At 42.4% G+C, this 16,159-nt stretch overlaps 1 protein-coding gene across 1 annotated transcript in view; it reads right to left on the reverse strand.

Moving 5' to 3' along the window:
* The window catches only part of TTC34 (tetratricopeptide repeat domain 34), a 99,075-nt gene that overhangs the window by 54,862 nt on the left and 28,054 nt on the right, over positions 1–16,159 (reverse strand). The window contains exons 4-5 of the mRNA XM_077458218.1: positions 15,672–15,864; positions 13,004–13,170 (exon numbers count right to left, since the gene is read on the reverse strand). Coding sequence (XP_077314344.1) covers positions 13,004–13,170; positions 15,672–15,864 — 360 coding nt within the window. The remainder of the gene's footprint in view (positions 1–13,003; positions 13,171–15,671; positions 15,865–16,159) is intronic.

Consider the following 16,159-nt stretch of genomic DNA (forward strand, 5'->3'; position numbering starts at 1 on the left):
CGTTTCATTCCTTTTTTTTATTTTTTTTTTGAGTCATTCGCAATTCGTAAATTTGAAAAAATTCAAAAATTCGAAAACTCAAATATTCTTAAATCTGAACTAATAATAACTTAACTATTAAATTATAGGTATAGTTTTTTTTTTTTTTTTTTTTTTATTCTCTAGGGTCTATTATTATTGTTATCATTCAAATCGATGCAATTCTGACTTGCACTGATTTTTGAAAACAGTGTGAAAACATGTGAACGGACTGCCCCTCCTATAAATTTAGACTTTATCGCAGTGGGCACGACCTCGCTTCTAGCAATACACTGTAAAAAAAAAATAAAAAATAAAAAAAAAGATTGTAACATTTTAATTTTTTGTAACATCTTTTTATTTTATTTTTTGTGACAACAAAAAAAAAAAAAAAAGATGTTTTTAATTTAGTCCACTCTACCAGCTCTACTAATAAGTTTGTCCACAATAAAAACCGTCATTTTATCAAATTGCTTAAATCTGCTCCTCGCCGTCCCCTCCCCCCCCCTCCCCCAGGGGACCATCAGGAAAAATAAAAAAGCGTAAATGGCTTTCATTTTAATCACGCTCCAGCTCTCCCGAGGTGGGGGGGGGGGGGGGAATAAAACGCGTTCCGAGTCGTTGTGGCTTTTTTTTTTTTGCCTATCTCCGAGCGCACACCGCTCAGCCCGTCATTTCTCCGTGATTAAGTGCGCTCTGGGAGAAATCGCAGCTCCGTCTCCCATATTAATGCGCCGTCCTTAATAACACATCTGACTTTTAATTGTGTTTTTTAAGATGTGTGCAGAGCTGATAACGCCACACAGGTTTTTTTTGTTTGTTTTTTTTTTTTTTTTGCAGCAAGGTAAAAAAAAATAAGATACTTAATAATAAAAAAAAAGTCAGCATTTTAACTCTTTCGCTTACTTTTTTTTTTTTTGCATAAGTGTTTAAAAAAATAATTTAGGCCTGAAGATTACTTAAACCCCCCCAAACATTATATATGTTCTAAACACAGACACCCTAGAGCAGGGGTCTGCAAACTTTTTAAACAAAGGGCCAGTGTAAGTAGGAGGAATAGTGCCCCATGATTGGTGTCAGTGGGAGGAATAGTGCCCCATGATTGGTGTCAGTGGGAGGAATAGTGGCCCATGATTGGTGTCAGTGGGAGGAATAGTGCCCCATGATTGGTGTCAGTGGGAGGAATAGTGCCCCATCATTGGTGTCAGTGGGAGGAATAGTGGCCCATCATTGGTGTCAGTGGGAGGAATAGTGCCCCAAGATTGGTGTCAGTGGGAGGAATAGTGTCCCGTTATTGGTGTCAGTAAGAGGAATAGTGGCCCATCATTGGTGTTGGTGGAAAGAATAGTGCCCCATCATTGGTGTCAGTGGGAGGAATAGTGCCCCATCATTGGTGTCAGTAAGAGGAATAGTGCCCCATCATTTGTGTCGGTGGGAGGAATAGTGCCCCATCATTGGTGTCAGTGGGAGGAATAGTGCCCCATCATTGGTGTCAGTAAGAGGAATAGTGCCCCATTTTTGGTGTCGGTGGGAATAATAGTGCCCCATCATTGGTGTCGGTGGGAGGAATAGTGCCTCATCATTGGTGTCAGTGGGAGGAATAGTGCCCCATGCTTGGTATCAGTGGGAGGAATAGTGCCACATCGTTGGTATCAGTGGGAGGAATAGTGCCCCATCATTGGTGTCAGTAAGAGGAATAGTGCCCCATCATTGGTGTCAGTAAGAGGAATAGTGCCCCATCATTGGTGTCAGTGGGAGGGATAGTGCCTCATCATTGGTGTCAGTGGGAGGGATAGTGCCCCATCATTGGTGTCGGTGGGAGGGATAGTGCCCCATCATTGGTGTCGGTGGGAGGAATAGTGCCCCATCATTGGTGTCGGTGGGAGGAAAAGTGCCCCATCATTGGTGTCAATGGGAGGAATAGTGACCCATCATTGGTGTCAATAGATGAAATAGTGCCCCATCGTTGGTGTCAGTGGATGAAATGGTGAAATGTTGTGACTAGTTTTGTCCATATGGACGTTCTCAAAGGGTACCATGGTTAAACCTCCGCCTATAATTTTCTTTTTCTTTTTTTTGCATTTTTTTTTTTCATTTAAATCCCCCCCCCCAAAAAAAACAAAGAGATTTAAAAAAAGAGGAGCTGTCCCTGCAGTACTCTCATTTCACCATAAGATGTCCTCAGTCTTCCAGGTTGTTTGCCAAGCACTGCTACTCAACCTGTAAGGCTGGCCATACATTATACAATTTTCTTCTAAAGATTTCCTTTAGATTTACCAAAAACCATATAATATGAGGTCAAATCTAAACATTTTCAGTTTGTGTGCAATCAGGCAGGCCCTCGTACTACACAGTTGAAGGTAAATCTAAAGGAAATTGAATAAGAAAATTGTATGGTGTATGGCCAGCTTTAGACTGAGGACACGTGTGAGTAGGGCTGGTACAAGGGGTGGGCAGCAGGGACAGCTGCCCTTGGCACAATGGTTTACGGTAACGATGGGGACGCCTTCCTTCTGTTACAAGGCTGGCAGGAGTAGTGGCATCGGCAGCGATTTTGACAAGCAAGTCAATGCTGAGTGTAGGATTCCTTAAGCTTGCACATCATGTGACTAGGAGGTGGCATCTTTGCCCTGGGGGCACTGGATGACCTTGTCCCGGCACTGTACGTGAGTGCAGTGTGCACCAGGCTCACCATGGCACTCTGCTTTCACTGATTAACGGGGCATAGGGTGGCGCTGACATCATCACATTGGCAACAATTCCAACATCATTGAGGACCACCCCGCCTACAGGAGAGGTGACTAGGATAAGGACCCTGTGCCATCACACGGCTGGCTAGAAGACAATGAAAAGGGCAAGTTGCTAAAAAAGTATAAAACACAACTTGTTCATAACCAAGACCCGGTGTACCCAGACCGAGACAAACCCCAGACCGCCATGGCCGTCTACATCTTCCCCCAGGAGCCGCGCATTTTCTACTTCTATCCAGCCATGTCCAGCCATGTTACAATGTTTCCTTTCCAGCGTGGCTCTGAAACACACATTTACCAGACGCCGCAATTTGGAACGCTCAAAGTGCTCTTCAATAAGCGGCTATTTCTCTCTCCATTCTCCGCGCTTTACCTCTATTGAAATGCTCGGCTCTAACTACCTTAAGTGAGGCCTGCGCATAAAAACCATCTGCACCGAGAGCCAAATTAGTTCCATGGAACGACGCTCCGTGATTGACCTTGACAAGTGTATGGCTATAATATAACCCCGGGGAGGAACCGCCGCTCTGCCAGCCCTGGACCATAATTTACAGGCTTTTATATTAATGTGAAAGAGCGCGCAATCTGCTTTCTGCTGAAAAAAATCTTTCAAGTAGAATCTTCCAGCACTGTGAGTCAGGCAATGCAGAGATTTCTACTACCCCCTCCCCTCCCCCCACCCCTTCTATCCCAAACTCCCCCGCTATCTTCAGAATCAAACTATATATCTGTCTATATCTATCTCTCTCTCTCCCTCTATTCATCTCCATCTCTCTCTCTCCCTCTATCCATCTCCATCTCTCTCCCCCCCCCCCATCTCTCTCTCCCCCATCTCTCTCTCTCTCTCCTCTATCCATCTTTCCCTCTATCCATCTCCATCTCTCTCTCTCCCCCATCTCTCTCTCTCTCTCCCATCTCTCCCCCATCTCTTCTCTCTCTCTCCCATCTCTCTCCCATCTCTCTCTCTCTCTATCCATCTCTCCTCTATCCATCTCTCCCTCTATCCATCTCTCCATCTATTCATCTCTCCATTCTCTCTCTCCTCTCGCCATCTCTTCCCCCATCTTTCCCTCAATCCATCTCTTCCCTCTATCCATCTCCACCTCTCTCTCTCCCCCCATCTCTCTCTCTCTCTCTCCTTATCTCTCCCCCATCTCTCTCTCCCCCCCCCATCTCTCTCCCCCCCATCTCTCTCTCTCTCTCCTTATCTCTCCCCCATCTCTCTCTCCCCCCCCCATCTCTCTCCCCCCCATCTCTCTCTCTCTATCCATCTCCATCTCTCTCTCTCCCTCATCTCTCTCTCTCTCTATCCATCTCTCTCTCTATCCACCTCTCTCTCTATCCACCTCTCTCTCTATCCACCTCTCTCTCTATCCACCTCACTCTCTCTCCCCATCTCTCTCTCCCCATCTCCATCTCTCTCCCCATCTCTCTCTCTCTCTCTCTCTCTCTGCATCTCTCTCTCTCCGCATCTCTCTATCTCTGCATCTCTCTATCTCCCTCTCTCCCCATCTTCTCTCCCTCTCCCCATCCCTCTCTCCCTCTCCCCCTCTCCCCCATCCCTTCTCTCCCCATCCCTCTCTCCCTCTCCCCATCCCCTCTCTCCCTCTCCCCATCCCTCTCTCCCCTCCCCATCCCTCCCTCTCTCTCTCTCCCCCCCATCTCTCTCCCCCCCTCCACTCTCTCCCTCTCCCCATCTCCATCTCTCTCCCCATCTCTCTCTCTCCCCATCTCTCTCTCTCCCTCTCTCCCCATCTCTCTCCCCATCTCTCTCTCCCCCATCTCTCTCTCTCTCTCTCTCTCTCTCCCCCCCCCAGCTCTCTCTCCCTATCTCTCCCTCTCTCTCTCCCCTCCATCTCTCCCTCTCTCCCCTCTCTCTCTCCCCCCATCTCTCTCTCTATCCCTCTCTCTCCCTCTCCCCATCTCCATCCCTCTCCCCATCTCTCTCCCCATCTCTCTCCCTCTCTCCCCATCTCTCTCCCTCTCTCCCCATCTCTCTCTCACTCTGCATCTCTCTCTCACTCCGCATCTCTCTCTCTCTCCCCATCTCTCTATCCCCTTTCTCCATCTTCTATCTCTCTTTCTAGCCCCTCTCTACCTTCCATCTTGAAAACAATAATACCCCCAACGTTGGCGTCAGTAAACCCATTAATAATCCCCAGCATTGGTATCAGTGGACACAAGAATAACCCCAACATTGGTGTCAGTAACTGCAATATTAACCTCCTCAATTGACGCCACTACCAATGCTGTTATCCCACTCCGGCACTGGTGTTTAGTAGCAATATCATGTGACCCACCCCCTCCATTGGTGGTCATTGGCAGTTTTTTCAACCACCCCCCCACCCCCCAACCACTAGTGGTCAGACCAGCAGCAGTGAAATGTAGTACCCCACACTCTGCTCTGCGTTGGTGGTCATTGCAGATAGTTTTAGTAAAATGTAATCCCCCAACCCCAACCCACCCTGCATTGATGGTCTGTGCAGTCATTGCCAGTAAAGGGTCAGTGGCAGTCCACATGGGGTCCACAGGCCGTGTGTTGGGCACCACTGCTCTAAAGAATTCCCTTTTGCTCCTCCCCATCAGCTACATATAAGGTCATGTAGGGAGATGGGGGGGGGGGGGGGGCAGAGGAGCTGGGACAGCATAGAGAGTATTTGACTATGAACAGCAAGGGTGGGGGGCTGTGCTAGGTAACTGACTCCCCTGAAGTGATAATATTAGCTAGCAACCTCAGAGGCAATGAATAAAAAATGATCCGCACTCCGGTTGTTGCTGTTAAAGTTTCTTCATTTTATTGAATAGCCACAGTGCACAAACGCTGATTAAAGCGGGAGTCCGCCGGGACTCCGCGTTTTTTTTTTTTTTTTTTTAAAAGCCAGCAGCTACAAATACTGCAGCTGCTGACTTTTAAAATAGTGACACTTACCTGTCCAGCGCGCCCGCGATGTCGGCACCCGAAGCCGATCTCTAGATCGTCACTCGGGTGCTGCCGCCGCCATCTTGGGTATGGGAATCAGGAAATGGAGCCTTTCGGCTTCATTTCCCGGTTCCCTACTGCGCATGCGCGAGTCGCGCTGCTCAATAAGGACGGTCCCCGCTGTCTCTGGGATCTGTGTGTTTCCCAGCAGGCAGCGGGGCACTTGCGGAAAGGGGCGTAATCTACGCCCCTTTCCGCAGAGAGCTATCCCGGAAGTGGGTGCAGTTACCTGGATAATCCAGGTAACTGCACCCCCCTCCCCCTGAAAGGTGCCAATTGTGGCACCGGAGGGGGGGAGGATTCCGATGAGCGGAAGGTCCATTATATATATATATATATATATAAATAAAATATATATTATATATAATAATAATAAAAAAAAAAAAATATATATATATATATATATATTTTTTTTATTATTATTATTATTATTATTATTATTATTATTATTATTATTATTATATATATATATATATATATATATATATATATATATAAAATATATATTATATACAATATAATAATAAAAATATATATTATATATAATAATAAAAAAAAATTATATATATATATATATATATATTTTTATTATTATATTATATATATATATATATATATATATATATATATATATAATAAAAATATATATTATATACAATATAATAATAAAAATATATATATATATATATATTTATTATTATATTATTAATAAAAAAAAAAATATATATATATATATATATATATATATTAAAAAAAAAATTTATTCCTAGTACACGGAATGTAAATGTAAACATCCCTTGTAATAGAAATATGTATGTAAGTATGACAGGTCCTCTTTCTGAAGAAATCTTGGGATCAAAAATGCCTCAAATCTCTTATTTACCTTTTTAAAAGCAAAAGAAAAATATATTTTTTTATTTTACATTTTGACTTTAGGAAAAATAAAATAGTTTAAAATAGTTTTGTTATATATATATATATATTTATTATTTTTATATATATATATATATATATATATATATATATATATATATATATATATATATATATATATATTATATATATATATATATAAATAAAAGCACCCCATCCCTCCGCACTCGTCCGCAGAAGCAAACGCATATGTAAACGGTGTTCAAACCACACATGTGAGATATTACCGCGATCGTCAGAGCGAGATCGAGATCAATCATTTTAACATTAGATCTCCTATGTAACTCTAAACAGGTAACCTGTAAACAAAAATGTAAAAGTGGCGCCTATGGAGATTTTTTTAAGTACCATAATTTGCCGCCATTCCGCGAGCGTGCGCAATTTTAAAGCGTGACATGTTAGGTACCTATGTAATCGCCGTAATATTATCTTTCACATTATACAAAGAAAATTGGTGCTAGCATGAATTTTTTGGGGGTTTTTTTGCAAAAAAAATTGGGGTAACTATTGTGGGTTTTTTTTTTAATTCTTTAAAGTGTATTTTTTCCAAAAACACTGCATTTGAAAGACCGCTGTGCAAATACAGTGCGACATAAATAAAAAAATAAATAAAAAAATGATTTTATATATATATATATATATATATATATATATATATATATATATATATATATATATATATATATATATATATTTTAGGGGGTTCTAAGTAATTGTATAGTAAAAAAAAAAAAAAAATATATATATATATATATATATATATATATATATATATTATATATATATACTTAGAACCCCCTAACACATTATATATAATATATATGTATGTATGTTAGGGGGTTCTAAGTAATTTTATAGTAAGAAAAAAAAAAATACAGATTTCTACTTGTACAACAACAAATGTTAGAAAAAAGGCCTGGTCAGCAAGTGCTAAAGAACTGGCGAGGAGGCGGTTGTTTATCTCGCACGCCCTGTGAACAATGTCAGATAACAGAGGACGCTTATCTCACACTTAAAAAACAATTCTGAACACAATGAGCCCATTGGCTCTCGCGCTAACCCCCCCCCCCCCCCCTTCATGATTCATGGGCTCATTCTGCCCTCCGTGGGTACATGCCAAGGGCCAGAGGGCTGTTTTCTTTTCCAGTGTGTGAGAACAACCTGTTACACCGGTGGGGGGGGGGGGGGGGGAGGGGGTGCTGGTGATAAGAGACGGATCGCTTTCCCCAGGAATGCCATTGTCTTCTGTTCCCACCACATCCCTCCATTGATAATGGCATCGTTGTGGGCAGATTGCCACCGGGGTGACACAATGTACGGCACAGGACAGGCCATCCATCAGGGCTTTTCTTAAATGTGGTTTGATTGCGATGATACATGATATTATAGGCGGACAATATCCGCATGGCGTTTCCAGAGGCGCGGTGCCAGGCCGCAGTGTATGCCAGGTGCCAGCAACCAAAACACAACACCTTGTGCTGGAGGTAAAAATTTGCATTACCAGCAAATCCGCCATTTTGCCCAATCCTTAACTAACGCCTTACAGTTTTACAAACCGACGGAGTTGGAAAGAGTTTGCATAGTAGGGCCGTCCCCTAAAGCAGAGGTCTCCAGACCATCCAAGCAAAGGGCCAGTCTACTGTCCTTCAGATCTTTTTTTTTTTGGGGGGGGGGGGGGGGGGCAGACTGTAGCCGGTGGGAGTAGGAAATGCTCCAGTATCAGTGGAAGTAGACATTGGGGGGTTATTTACTAAAGGAAAATCCACTGCTCACTACAAGTGCACTTGGAAGTAAAGTCGCTGTAGATCCGAGGGGGACATGCAAGGAAAATAAAAAACATAATTTTTGCCTGCACATGATTGGATGATAGAAATCAGCAGAGCTTCCCCTCGTTTTAGATCTACCCCTTGGATCTACAGCGACTGCGATTCCAAGTGTACTTGTAGTGCAAAGTGGATTTTCCTTTAGTAAATCGACCCCCAATGTCTCAGGCTTAATGGTAAGTGGGATTAAACCAATTACATAGTGCCCCATCATTGGTATTAATGAGAGGAATAGTGCCCCATCATTGGTATTAATAGGAGGAATAGTGCCCCATCATTGGTATTAATGAGAGGAATAGTGCCCCATCATTGGTATTAATGGGAGGAATGGTGCCCCATCATTGGTATTAATGGGAGGAATGGTGCCCCATCATTGGTATTAATGGGAGGAATGGTGCCCCATCATTGGTATTAATGGGGAGGAATGGTGCCCCATCATTGGTATTAATGAGAGGAATAGTGCCCCATCATTGGTATTAATGGGAGGAATGGTGCCCCATCATTGGTATTAATGAGAGGAATAGTGCCCCATCATTGGTATTAATGGGAGGAATGGTGCCCCATCATTGGTATTAATGGGAGGAATGGTGCCCCATCATTGGTATTAATGGGAGGAATAGTGCCCCCATCATTGGTATTAATGGGAGGAATAGTGCCCCATCATTGGTATTAATGGGAGGAATAGTGCCCCATCATTGGTATTAATGGGAGGAATGGTGCCCCATCATTGGTATTAATGAGAGGAATAGTGCCCCATCATTGGTATTAATGGGAGGAATGGTGCCCCATCATTGGTATTAATGGGAGGAATGGTGCCCCATCATTGGTATTAATGAGAGGAATAGTGCCCCATCATTGGTATTAATGGGAGGAATGGTGCCCCATCATTGGTATTAATGAGAGGAATAGTGCCCCATCATTGGTATTAATGGGAGGAATGGTGCCCCATCATTGGTATTAATGAGAGGAATAGTGCCCCATCATTGGTATTAATGGGAGGAATAGTGCCCCATCATTGGTATTAATGGGAGGAATAGTGCCCCATCATTGGTATTAATGGGAGGAATAGTGCCCCATCATTGGTATTAATAGGAGGAATAGTGCCCCATCATTGGTATTAATGAGAGGAATAGTGCCCCATCATTGGTATTAATGAGAGGAATAGTGCCCCATCATTGGTATTAATGAGAGGAATAGTGCCCCATCATTGGTATTAATAGGAGGAATAGTGCCCCATCATTGGTATTAATGAGAGGAATAGTGCCCCATCATTGGTATTAATGAGAGGAATAGTGCCCCATCATTGGTATTAATAGGAGGAATGGTGCCCCATCATTGGTATTAATGAGAGGAATAGTGCCCCATCATTGGTATTAATGGGAGGAATGGTGCCCCATCATTGGTATTAATGGGAGGAATGGTGCCCCATCATTGGTATTAATGAGAGGAATAGTGCCCCGTCATTGGTATTAATGGGAGGAATGGTGCCCCATCATTGGTATTAATGAGAGGAATAGTGCCCCATCATTGGTATTAATGGGAGGAATGGTGCCCCATCATTGGTATTAATGGGAGGAATAGTGCCCCATCATTGGTATTAATGGGAGGAATAGTGCCCCACCATTGGTATTAATGGGAGGAATAGTGCCCCATCATTGGTATTAATGGGAGGAATGGTGCCCCATCATTGGTATTAATGAGAGGAATAGTGCCCCATCATTGGTATTAATGGGAGGAATGGTGCCCCATCATTGGTATTAATGGGAGGAATGGTGCCCCATCATTGGTATTAATGAGAGGAATAGTGCCCCATCATTGGTATTAATGGGAGGAATGGTGCCCCATCATTGGTATTAATGAGAGGAATAGTGCCCCATCATTGGTATTAATGGGAGGAATGGTGCCCCATCATTGGTATTAATGGGAGGAATAGTGCCCCATCATTGGTATTAATGGGAGGAATAGTGCCCCACCATTGGTATTAATGGGAGGAATAGTGCCCCATCATTGGTATTAATGGGAGGAATGGTGCCCCATCATTGGTATTAATGAGAGGAATAGTGCCCCATCATTGGTATTAATGGGAGGAATGGTGCCCCATCATTGGTATTAATGGGAGGAATGGTGCCCCATCATTGGTATTAATGAGAGGAATAGTGCCCCATCATTGGTATTAATGGGAGGAATGGTGCCCCATCATTGGTATTAATGAGAGGAATAGTGCCCCATCATTGGTATTAATGGGAGGAATGGTGCCCCATCATTGGTATTAATGAGAGGAATAGTGCCCCATCATTGGTATTAATGGGAGGAATAGTGCCCCATCATTGGTATTAATGGGAGGAATAGTGCCCCATCATTGGTATTAATGGGAGGAATAGTGCCCCATCATTGGTATTAATGGGAGGAATACTTCCCCATCACTGGTATTCAGCTGGTGCTCCAATTATTATTATTTTTTAAATCATCAATTGCAGCCACTGTGCCCTATGCATTATCAATCTATTAGTTTATCTGTTCTATCTTTCTATCTGCTTTGTGGCTTAGTGGTTCCAACGATCTATCACCGTCTATTGTCTGTCTATCTACTCGGTAGTTAGTGTTACTATTCATTATCAATCTATCTCATAATTATCTATCTACAGTATCTATCGTATTCAGGCTTAGTGACTATCAGATCTATGTATCTATTATCAATCAGTTTATCTGTCCATTACATAATTATCTATCGGTTGTGGCTCGATTATTGGATCTATCGGCTCAGTGGTTAGCGGTTCTATCTACATATCTCTATTATCAATCTATCTATCTCTAGTGTGGCTCAGTGGTTAGCAGTTCTATCTGTCTATGTATCTCTATTATCTATAACGTAGCTCAGTGGTTAGCAGTTCTATCTGTTTATGTATCTCTATTATCTATCCATCTCTAGCGTGGCTCAGTGGTTAGCAGTTATATCTGTCTATGTATCTCTAATATCTATCTCTAACGTGGCTCAGTGGTTAGCAGATCAATCTGTCTATGTATCTCTATTATCTCTCTATCTCTAGCGTGGCTCAGTGATTAGCAGTTCTATCTGTCTATGTATCTCTATTATCAATCTATCTCTAATGTGGCTCAGTGGTTAGCAGTTCTATCTATCTACGTATCTCTATTATCAATCTATCTTAAGCATGGCTCAGTGGTTAGCAGTTCTATGTATCTATCTATCTATCTATCTATCTATAACGTGGCTCAGTGGTTAGCAGTTATATCTGTCTATGTATCTCTATTATCAATCTATCTATCTCTAGTGGGGCTCATTGGTTAGGAGTTCTATCTGTCAATGTATCTCTATTACCTCTCTATCTCTAGCATGGCTCAGTGGTTAGCAGTTCTATCTGCCCATGTATCTCTATTATCAATATATATATATATATATATATATATATATATAATCTATCTATCTATCTATCTATCTATCTATCTATCTATCTATATATCTATATATATATATATATATATATATATATATATATATATATCTAGTGTGGCTCAGTGGTTAGCAGTTCTGTCTATGTATCTATATTATCTATCTCTAGCGTGGCTCAGTGGTTAGCAGTTATATCTGTCTATGTATCTATAGTACCTATTTATCTCTGGTGTGGCTCAGTGGTTAACAGTTCTGTCTATGTATCTATATTATCCATCTTTAGCGTGGCTCAGTGGTTAGCAGTTCTGTCTACGTATCTCTAGTATCTATGTATCTCTGGTGTGGCTCAGTGGTTAGCAGTTCTGTCTATGTATCTCTATTATCTCTCTAGCGTGGCTCAGTGATTAGCAGTTCTATCTGTCTATGTATCTCTATTATCAATCTATCTCTAGCATGGTTCAGTGGTTACCAGTTCTATGTATCTATCTATCTCTAACGTGGCTCAGTGGTTAGCAGTTCTATCTGTCTATGTATCTCTATTATCAATCTATCTCTAGCATGGCTCAGTGGTTAGCAGTTATATCTGTCCATGTATCTCTATTATCAATATATCTCTCTCTAGTGTGGCTCAGTGGTTAGCAGTTCTGTCTATGTATCTCTATTATCTATCTCTAGCGTGGCTCAGTGGTTAGCAGTTCTATCTGTCTATGTATCTCTAGTAGCTATTTATCTCTGGTGTGGCTCAGTGGTTAGCAGTTCTGTCTATGTATCTCTATTATCGATCTCTAGCGTGGCTCAGTGGTTAGCAGTTCTGTCTATGTATCTCTATTATCTATCTATTTCTAGCGTGACTCAGTGGTTAGATTCTGTCTGGCAGTCCTTCAACCTGCAAGGAGTTTGCATGTTCCCCCTGTGTTGGTGTTGGTTGCCTCCCACACGTCAGACGTCTCTAGTATGTGTATGTATGTGAGTTAGGGACGTTAGATTGTAAGCTCTTGAGGGCAGGGACTGGCGTTTATGTAACGGGTTGTGTACATCCAATATTAATAATAAACAATCCGTCTATCTCCGGTCATATCGATCGATGCACCTTCTGCTGGTTCATAGACATCTGCATGAAGCCCTTAGCACACAGCGCCTCGGTATTGGCGGGCTCCGCCCTCAGCACGGCGTTGTAATCGAATATCGCCGTCTTCTTCTGTCCCAGCTGCCCGTAACATCTGCCTCTGGCCAGCAGCGAGTCCTTGGCATGGCCTCCTGTCCGTAAATACACAACGCCTTTTGTTTAGCAAAGCTGACAATACAAACGTCATCACATCCCCCCCCCCCCTGACAATTCACGCCATTTATTCCCCCGCATCACCGCACAGATGTTTAAGTCATTCGCGCACTTTTGGCAGAACACCTGCGCTGAGCGTTCGGTGGAAGGTTCATTTTTTTTTATTGTTAACAAAAATTTTCTATTGTATTCTTATCTTTACATTTCCAGAATTTTTGCAAAATCGAGTCACTTTTTATTTTTGGAACTGCAGCGCTGCTCACACTAAAAGGATCAGTCCACCTTCAACTGATACTTTAGTGTTTTATATATATATATATATATATATATATATATATATATATATATAAAAAACAATTGCAGAACTTGTACACGTGTTCTGTGCAAATAGGTGCAACAGTCAAATGTTGTTTGGCTGTTTCCTCTCCAGGTCGATTGTTCTTCAATCATACAGGATAAAGTCAATCAGGACAATACCACATTATGGTCACTAGATGGTGCTGATGATCACAGCTGCTAAATACTTATTTACTATGACCATCGGTGACATCTAGTGGCCATAAAGCAGTATTTTTCTGATTCACTCTGTGAAGAATATTCAACCTGGATAGAAAATAGGCTAGCGCCAGAAGCTGTGCTTTCTATAGGTAACCTCTCTTGTTAATAAAATTCTGAACATATTTGCTAAAGTCTAGAAACAAAAGTTCCAACACCGTGGAGGTTGAATGATTATTTCCATAGATTAATCATGTGCACTTATATGCCATATGATATCCAGGAAATGGTGTCATGTCTGTCCAGCCATATCTCTATTATCTGCCTGTCCGTCCATTCATCCATCCCTCCCTATCGCTCAGTAGTTAGACATACTGGGGATCGATTGATCAATTTATCTATCTATCATCAGCAGTACTGGGGTCCTTCTATTTGTCTGCCCATCTCTATCTGTACATATTGCGACTCAGTGGTTAGTAGTACTGGGGTCCTTCTATGTATCTGTCTATAGCTATCTATTGTGACTCAGTGGTTAGCAGTACTAGCGTACTTCTATTTGCCTACCTCTATCTGTATCTATTGTGGCTCAGTGATTAGCAGTGGTGGGTTCTATTTATCTGTCCATCTCTATCTGTACATACCGTGGCTCAGTGGTTAGTAGTACTGGGGTCCTTCAATTCATATGTCCATCTCTGTACATAGCTATTGTAGTTCAGCGGTCACTACTCCCGGGGTCCTTCTATATATATATCTGTCTATCTCTATCTATTGTGGCTCAGTGGTTAGCAGTACTAGGGCCCTTATATTTGTCTACCTCTATCGGTATCTATTGTGGCTCAGTGGTTAGCAGTACTATGGTCCTTATATTTGTCTACCTCTAGCGATATCTATTGTGGCTCAGTGGTTAGCAATACTAGGGTCCTTATATTTGTCTACCTCTATCGGTATCTATTGTGGCTCAGTGGTTAGCAGTACTAGGGTCCTTATATTTGTCTACCTCTAGCGGTATCTATTGTAGCTCAGTGGTTAGCAGTACTAGGGTCCTTCCATTTGTCTGCCTCTATCTGTATCTATTGTGGCTCAGTGGTTAGCGATGCTGGATCCTATTTATCTGTTCATCTCTATCTGTACATACTATGGCTCAGTGGTTAGTAGTACTGGGGTCCTTCAATTCATCTGTCTATCTCTATCTATTGTGGCTCAGTGGCTAGCAGTGTTGGAGTCCTTCTATTTATCTGTCCATCTCTATCTGTATGTATTGTGGCTCAGTGGTTAGTAGTACTGGGGTCCTTCTATTTATTTGTCTATCACTATCTATTGTGGCTCAGTGGTTAGCGGTGCTGGGGTCCTTTTATTTATCTGTCGATCTCTATCTGTATGTAGTATTGTGGCTCAGTGGTTAGTAGTACTGGGGTCCTTCTACTTATTTGTTGATCTCTATCTGTATCTATTGCGGCTCAGTGGGTAGCATTACTGGACTCTATTGTGGCTCAGTGGTTAGCAGCGCTGGGGTACTTTTATTTATCTGTCGATCTCTATCTGTACGTAGTATTGTGGCTCAGTGGTTAGTAGTACTGGGGTCCTTCTACTTATTTGTTGATCTCTATCTGTATCTATCTATCTGTATCTATTGTGGCTCAGTGGGTAGCATTACCAAACTCTTTTTAGTTATCTGTTTATCTCTATCAGTATCTATTGTGGCTCAGTTGTAAGAAATAATGGGGTCCTTATATTTATCTACCTGTCTCTGTCGTGGCTCAGTGGTTAACAGTATGGGGCTCCTTTTACTCATCTGTATCTATTGAGGTTCAGTGGTTACCAGTATGACACCGATCTATCTATCTATCTATCTATCTATCTATCTATCTATCTATCTATCTATCTATCTATCTATCTATCTATCATGGCTCAGTGGTCGGCAGCAGTTATCCATGATGGGATCTTGTCTCGTCACCGATGTGACCAATCAGCTGTTTCCTCCTACCTGACGCTATGATAGCGAAGGATAAGTAGGCCACGGCCTCCTTCAGGTAGGTCTCCCCCTGTCTGCTCTGTAGGATGGACATGCCCTTGGCGTGGCAGTGACTCTGCATCAGTCTGCGATCCTCTTCTACAAAAATATCCATGATGGGCAAAAGGCAAGAAGTGTCACCCAGCTGGATCACCTTCTTAATGAGCTGAGGAAGAGAGAAGAATAAATCATCACCTTCATAGCAAATGTGTCTTCTCGTTTTATTAAAGGGTCAGTCCACCTAAAACTGATACTGACCAGTAGATGCCGGGGAGTTAAATAATTATGAGGGGTTCCCACCATCCCTGTGTCCAGTTCCCGGGTCTATACACCTGCTGTGCCCATTATGAGGGGTTCCCACCATCCCTGTGCCCAGTTCCCGGGTCTGTACACCCAGGGTGCCCATTATGAGGGGTTCCCACCATCCCTGAGAGGAGTTCCCGGGTCTGTACACATGCTGT

Source organism: Lithobates pipiens, unplaced genomic scaffold (genome assembly GCF_037356315.1).
Source record: "Lithobates pipiens isolate NorthernLeopardFrog02 unplaced genomic scaffold, aLitPip1_a1.2 Scaffold_27, whole genome shotgun sequence".
NCBI classification, from domain to species: Eukaryota; Metazoa; Chordata; class Amphibia; order Anura; family Ranidae; genus Lithobates; species Lithobates pipiens.